Below are 8,279 nucleotides of genomic sequence, written 5' to 3' on the forward strand. Positions count from 1 at the left end.
TAACAAAGCAGTCATGCTGATTTATAATACCTGCAAAATTATCACTCATACTAACATTTGCTGCAAAAATCTGTAGTCTGTATTAGTATATATTTTGTACAAATATGTTTGGTTGAATGTAGTGAAACACTAAAAACAGTGCATTTACTTTGGCTGGATAAATGTTTTCTATCTGCTCCTGTAAAATATTGACCAGGGTTGTCAGGCCACTCCTGCTGTTGTCAATCCCATCATCAGTTTTCTAGTTTCAGTAAATTGTTATTTGAGTGAATGTAAAGTTAATGGATTGTAGGTTTAAGATTGATTGTAGAGACTTAATCAAACAACAGTGGCTTTGTGCTTGACCTGTGGCTGTAAGGGCTAAGGATAAATTTATTTCTCATTAACCTCAAGTGGAAATTAATCCAGCTTATTAGACCCAGCAACCACACTGCAATAATTTTTGAGGAATATATTTTTCTAGCCTTGTTGTTATATATTTTGTCACTACTTACATGTGACTAGTTTTCCACTGAACTCCTTTAATGGCACCAGTCATGGTTTCCAGGAGATTTGTGATGCAACTGTAAAGCGTCTAGAGGAAGTGAAGTGTCTCACTTCCAGTTGGCTTGTCTGGATTTGCTTTCATGGACCACAGCCCAGTGGCAACTGTGGCTCAATTAAGGAAGAAATCTGTTGTATATCTCTATATCAAATGGATAAATTGTGTAATAGGTAGGATAAATAGCTCTCAGAGGCAAGAGGATCAGGGGATAGAGAGAGGAAAAAGACAGACAGATAGACAAAACAATAGATTCATTAACAGACTGTCTCTCCAGCTCAGTCATAGTTTATCTATCATTAACAGCCTAGCCCATCGATGTCTACCATCCATTCATTCTGTTTGTTAAAACAGCCTGGCCGTTGCCATAATAACAGCACAGCTGGCATTAGAGATTACTTCTTGCTGTAGGCTCATACAGATGGCAGCACAGAGGTATCCATGGGAACAGTTTTCCTTATCGGGATTTATGGCAATGCCTGTTGAGATGTACGGAGAGCGTGACAACTGCAACCCATTGATTTTCAGGATGAACACGCTTGCTCTGGTTCATAACTGAGTGAGCACATGTGATATGTCTCTGTTCATTTCTATGCTCACTTCAAATATTGTGTTTGATTCATAAAAGTTAATGTGCAGTTCTTAAAGGCACTCTTCTCTTCATAGTGTCTGTGTGCCTCTGCCCAAGCAACACAAGTACACACGCAGATGGTGTATGATGAGCATAGCATGATGAGGCCACTACTACATGGAGAATAGTGTGCATTGTAATACTTGGATTTTGTTTCACCTGTTGAAGCCGAGAAAGAACACACAATCTTCTGCTGAGAAAAAGTCTGAAAGACTATGGCTGAAACAAAAATGATGCAGGTCAAAAATGAGAATAATATGGATTTCTGTGTTAATATTGAATTTTGCCATCACAACCTGACATCATTTTAGTATTTACAGAAATGTGTTGTGTTGTTGATGTAGACGTTAGACTTGTGTACTGGTGTATTGGAGAGTTGCTGGTATATATTGACGGACATTTTTTTTTCATTTAGGAAAATTCTTTATAAAATAATGTTCAGTGACCTATTTTATATGGAAGCAATCCTCCCTTATTCAGATAACATGGTAGAAATACACAAGTACACAACACAAATATACAACATTCATATTAATGATTTATTAAAAACAAATGTACAACCCCATTTATAGACAAATACGTACACAAAGTCATAGAAACTGGCAAGGTTTATAAGATGAGTCACATATTCTATCAAACACACTGACAGTGCTTTCTCGTCCAGTAAGGCAACAATCAGCTTGATGCTTAAAGCAACAATGATGTTGTAAATGTGATGGGGAGTGGTTAATGGGTCTTCTTTGACACCACCACATGATTCATATCTGACACTTCAACTTTGGCATTGAATATGACATTGAACACCACATGCATATAAGTGGCAGGCTCTTTGTATGGTACTATTCATAATTTAGTCCAACAAAGGTGCTGTGCTGTAACGACAACTATTGAAACTTCTTTATCAAATATAAGGCTCCAAAATAGATAAGGGCATGAATAATATCAGACAGTCATTGACTGATCTGATTGGGTTTTTACACTCAACATCCAGGGAATGTTTTCTTGTCAACTAAGCTTTTCTAAATCATTATATAAATCTTTATAAATTGATAGTTGATTGAAAATGGATAATAAATGTGTTAAACCATCACATTACAGCAAGTCAGTACTTTGTCACCCCACAGATGTGAAAAAATTGAATACATATTTATAAAGATTTATGAATGATTTCATAGTTAACATATTATCAGTGTCATAAAAGGCATATAAAGAGTATTTCATATAAGGAATTTCTAATGTGGCATATGGGCATTGGCCATGGATTCCTGACGTCAACACAGATACTCTGACCGGGAACTGTCGCTCTTATAAGTCATCTGGGAGTCGATGCTAGACCTGGAACACAGCAGCATTCGCTCTGAGTCATGGGTTCGCTCTCCTTGCCCAGAGCTCATTTGGGTGAGAGTTCAGAGTTCTTTGTTTCATTGAAATTGTCTCAAACTTGACATAACTCTCTTTTTCAAGCTCCTCCTCATCCAAAGCTGTGTTTTCGTCCCTTGCAGTAAAGAGCAAGAATCTTATAGATCAGCAGAGCAATAAGAGGCAAAACCAAAGCACAGGCAATGCCACTTATGATGATGAAAAGCTGGTTCTGCCCACCATCTTCTACATTGTCCAGTGTGTAGAAGTCAATGCAAGGGTCTTTTCCAGCATCACTGCCTTTTGCTATGAGGCAAACTGAGTACCTCATACCAGATGACAGTCCCTCTAGGAGCATTTTTCCACTGCCAGCATTAGTATCCTCTGTCCTTTTGATGTCATCCTCACCATAGGGTGAATATACAACTGTAAGTGGTGTATCATTTGGTAATCCATCTGCTATCCAGAGCAACACTGCACTATCAGTTGTTTCCTCCACAATCTTTAGGTCTTTCACAGTCTTTGATACATCACTTTTCTTGCTCTTTTCATCTGCTGCAAGTTTTCTCCCATTGCTTCCTTGCTGTGTCTTTGTTTGTTTGAATGAGCCTTTCTGTAAACTATTGCTGGGAGTAGTTTTTGGCTTCTTAACGACAGCAGATACGGTTGTTGATGTTCTTGGGAGAACTGTGGTTGCTGCAGCAGGCAAGTCGGGAATGTCTGTTGTGGGAATAAATGTTGTGCCTTGGCTGGTTGGTCCAGTTACGCTGGTCGGCCTCACTGGAGCGATGGTGGTACTGATGGTACCTGCGACTGAGACAGAAATGGTGGCCTCTGTGTTGCCAGCAACATTCTTAGCTTGGCAACTGTAGTTCCCAGCATCTTTGTACAGTATTCCATGCAAGCTCATGATGGACCATCTGATGCCCTCTCCAGGTGACTCCTGGACTGTAGAAGAACACAAAAGTCAATATTGATTAGTCTTACCAACCTGCTTTGCCATTGCAGAAGGATTATAATCTTCATAGTTTAATGCTTCCTGCTTAGTTTACAAACAATATAAAGGTTACTAAAGATATAAGTCTCACTAAATTTGAAAACTGCATTTTTTTAAAATGCTTAGACTTTCCAGAGCCTACATATTATACCTGTGTTGTTGACTGGTGACCCATCTGACTTTGCCCAGTAAAGAGTTGGTGTCGGTAAGCCTGTGGCATCACATCGCAGGAGAACATTACTGCCCAAGGGAGATGTGATCTTGGTTGCAGACGTCATGACTGATGGTTTTACACAATTGTCAAGTTCAGCACGCTGGAAAAGGACACCAGCCAGATTCTCTGGTCCACTGCAGGTCAGGAAAAGGTCCATGAAAACCACTGGTGTGTTTGCCATTTTGGAAATCTCAATCAGCTTGGAGATTTTACAGTCACAGAACCAGGGATTGTCTTGGAGCCCTGAAGATGAAAACATAAGACAAATTATAATTAATCATTGCTGTTTCATACCATTTCAGTGTGAAACAGCATCCATTTATATGCCATGTTACTTTGCCATGGTATTTTTGTTGAATATAATGAACAGGATAGAGGATGCTGAGCGGGGAAGAGGCAAATTATAGTTTGAAAGATGATTTGGGAGACAGATTTGTAGAATGACTCACTCACATTCAGTCCTAGCAGACTCAACTGCAGTGATTTTTGAGCTATGAAGTAAAGTTAGGAGAAAACCTACTTAAAAATGGATTATAGTAGTCAAGGCAGTTTTTATACTACTATACTAAGTGCTGCTTCTTTTCCCATTTTATGGAAGCAGAGCAAACCAGTAAAATAAAAAAATAAAAATGAAACCTCTAATTATGTGTACTCTGAGGTAGGTTAGACACTGCTTTGGTACATGTAGGTTAGCTGTATTTATCAACCACCATTAGTTTTTTCTTTTTGCTGTGAAAATTCACATAATTTTAAACACCATGACGTGATGTTAAAAAAAAAGTGCGGAAGTGAACCTATCCTGTGAACAACTCTACAACTTCCTGTAAGCACCTGCTGCACACAATAGGTAAGCACATGTACTGGTGCATATTAAAGCCCTCTAACCAGATTAGTTTGTCTTAACAGTGGCAAAGCACCTAATCTGCCTCTGGCTTTACTCCAGTTTATGGCAACACACTCTTTCCATTAGCCTTTAAGTTAGCAAAAATATTAGTAGGTCACTAACAACTTTAACACAGTATAATCCATGTGTTCATTTTGAACCTATCAGAGTTGTTTTTTATAAGAAACTGAAAATAGACTTGTCAGTGTAATTCTTTTGTATGTCCACTCTATATTAAATGTTTTGTTTCTGTATTCTGAAATACACTTATTTATACTTTAATTAACATTGTTGTGAAACTGCTCAAAGCAGTAAAGAAAATTCGATCGGGAAAAGCTTTTAGGATGGACTAAAGAAGCTGTCATCTGTTTGTGCCTGGCCTGTTTTCCTACCACCTAATCCTGTTTCTCCTTCAGGTGCTCCAGTACACATAGCCAGCTCTTGTGGCACGGATAAGCTAGCTTATTAACTATATCCCTCCCACTGTCAATGCTACACAGATACAGCAAACACACATTCACTTACATGTGAGTCAAAAATGCACCCAACAAAAAGTATATATATTAATAAGAATATAACAGGAAATATCAACAGCTGATTAAGATGCTGAACATAATAAGGCTACAAATATCAAATATTTTTTTCAGACCACAGCAACTTTATACTGTTCAACTACATTGACTTAATAATAACTGTTAGTTTGAGAGTTTGAGACTGAAAATGGGTAACACTACTCCGCTACACTGTTAAATATCTGTAATCCTTTGTAGAGATAGAGAGAACACAGTCTAGTAAGTAAAAGGTTGTAACTGTTTGTTTTAGACAAAACTTAAGAACATTCATTTCATACATTTTTGTGCAGTTGGTGTAACTTTCAGATGGAAGTAGATCTTCTCTGGTCAATCATCACAATAGTTAAGGATGCACAGAAAGTTATTTTTCTGAATTCAAAACTGGACATTATTCATCACATAATTACTAGGCAAATGACCAATTTTGGCTAAGATAAATTAAATTCCACATCTATGCTTAATAATAGTGTAATTTAAGCAATTATTGCCTGATAATGTGCTGGCTGGTATATTGTGCAATTAAAACAAAGCTTTAGGCCTTTATTTGTTTTTGTTTCTTTGGTTTATGTTTCTTAGCACTACTGCAGCACTGCAAGCTGCAGTGGACAAGCCATTTACAGTGGTGTTTCACAATGATTATACATTTGGTCTTCTTGCCTTCAGAAACTTCTATAATGAATGTTTTCTGTTGTCTATTGTAAGTTTACTACATTGCATGGTCACAGGAGATATAGTACATGTGCAACACAGTCACTGAACTTGACTTTAGCTTGGATAGCCAAGAGGCTCTGTGTTAAACATTGAACAGTTAATTAGGGCAATACATTAATAATACAAATTAAGCGTCTACCCTGCCACTACTTAGAATAAGCTAATTTGACTGTGTCCTGGCAGTCACAACCAGGACAGGTCTCAGTCAGTCCAAACAACTCTGGCTAGATTAGCAGGTGATGGAAGGAGAATCCTGAGGTAATTACAAAAGGGCCCCCAAAGTGTCCTGCCCTGGCCCATACATCCTGTAAAACCAAGCCAGAGAAACTTTTCTCCTTACCTAACACAATCTTCTGGGAAGCATTAGTAGAGATGGGTAGCCCATTAAAAGGGGGCCAGATATCCATGAGATCAGAGGGCAGGGTTGTTAATTTGTTGCTGGATAGATCCAAGTATGTAATGTTGAGGAGGTAGGGGATAGCCTCAGTGGGAATATTAGTGAGTCTGTTGTTGTGTAGATCCAGTGTCCTCAGCCTGGGCATCTCTTTTAGAGCCTCCCAAGGGAAGATGGAGATCATATTTCCATCCAGCCTCAGCTCATGGAGCACTTTGAGGTTGTAGAAACTCCCAGTATCCACTGAGGTTATGGAATTGTAAGTAATCCACAGGTACCGTAGCTCCACCAGGTAGTAAAAAGCTTCTGTTGGGATTCGGCGTACAGTGGTTTTCTCAATACGAAGTTTGACTGTATCCACTGGGACATTGACAGGGATATCAGACATGTCGGGGTCATTGCACAGCACAGATCTGAGAAAGAAAGATAAATGAGTTAAAATGTTTTGAGCATAAACAAACAAAAGCTAAATGTAACACTTAAACAAACTTTTCCTGCAAGATAGCAGGTGATGCCAGCAGATGAGCATTTCAAAGAATTAACAATCAATCTACAACATATAATTATCTTTGTATCTCTGTCTGTCCATACAATTATCCATCTATTCATCTAGACTCTCTGTCATGATGTGGGATGCTTTTCTCACATGACTGTAGTCCATCTTGTGGGCACTTCCTAGATGTCAGGTCAGACTAATCTCTGTCATTATAAATGGTGACTGATCATGTGGATTGACATCCACTGCAGGATGTCAGTGAAGTTGCTGTCATGGATAAAATTTTGAATACCTTTCAATAAGAGTTTAATTAGCATCACATGATTACAAGGATAAAAACTTTAGCTATGACTTTTATCCTTGACTGTTCCTTTGATAATGTCAAAAGTTCTGAACCAGAGCATGTGCCCTGATACCTATAATGTCAGCTACAGGAGTATCACTATCTTGACAGAAACCCTTTCCCTGTTTTTTTCAACACATATCATCCCAAATCAACCTTTTCTCTGTTGTCTAATTATTCAGTGAAAATTAACCCACAAAGAGAGAGATGCATTGTGGAATAGGGGTCAGTATTAATGTGACTAATTATATAGGTGGCAATTAGGTCTTCCTCAGGGATAAATGGATTGGTAGCATGCCAGGGAATGTATATTATGTCAATACAGGCCAGAACCACCTGTGCAAATTACACTGAGGTGGATTTGGATAAACTTGCCTTTCTTTTCGGTGTCTTCAAGATGCCTAGTTCAAAGATTATTTTAATAACACTGGTAACAGTAGAGTGTTACAGTACAATGGATGGTTCTGCATTTTAGTTAAATGTTGATCCTCCAGTCCCACTGCAAATGTTTTTAACTCACACCTCTGGAAGCTGGATGGCTGAAAATGTTTGGAGCTTCGTACTCCTTACTAAACGTAAATGTAAATATAACTTCTTAAATGTGCCCCGTAACTTTCCATTGATTTAACATGGATCACTCACCAGGCAGTCTGAGAGCTGCAGTATTTATTGTTGTGCTCATTTAAATGGGTCATTGCTAAATGAGACTCTGAAAAGGTGTGAAACTTTTTTTTAAAACTGTCTCACAGTCTTAGTGTAAAACTACACTGAGATGAATATATAGCATGGATGTTTTTTACTAATAAGTATTTTGTAAGTGACAATAAAGCAAAGTTAAACTAAGACCAACTTCTTTACAAATGTCATCAAACTATCTGTCCTTTTTTGTTTTCTAAATTGCCAACAGACACCAAGTGTGTGTAAATTAGCAAAAAAAATTTTCTTACCTGGTTCCAGTTCCATCAGCACGTCCATGAAAGACACAGGTGCACTGGGACGGACAGAACGGATGAGCCATATGGAGGCAGCATAGGAGTAGATGCACACAGAGAAGTCGACGCATGATTTCACTGTATGCACCCAAAGTTCTCAGATCGAGGACAGGTCAGGAAAAAAGACATCAGGATTCATTGAGAAC

The 8,279-nt window shown here is 38.3% G+C and overlaps 1 protein-coding gene across 1 annotated transcript; it reads right to left on the reverse strand.

The window, feature by feature from the left end:
- Positions 1–2,443: 2,443 nt before the first annotated feature.
- lrit3a (info leucine-rich repeat, immunoglobulin-like and transmembrane domains 3a) lies at positions 2,444–8,204 on the reverse strand. Its single transcript, XM_018679383.2, is given in 6 exon segments — positions 2,444–2,545; positions 2,547–2,646; positions 2,648–3,479; positions 3,680–3,985; positions 6,249–6,715; positions 8,089–8,204. Coding segments are annotated over 6 exon segments (1,923 nt in total).
- Positions 8,205–8,279: the final 75 nt, after the last annotated feature.

The sequence above is a fragment of the Lates calcarifer genome, linkage group LG8, assembly GCF_001640805.2.
Source record: "Lates calcarifer isolate ASB-BC8 linkage group LG8, TLL_Latcal_v3, whole genome shotgun sequence".
NCBI classification, from domain to species: Eukaryota; Metazoa; Chordata; class Actinopteri; family Centropomidae; genus Lates; species Lates calcarifer.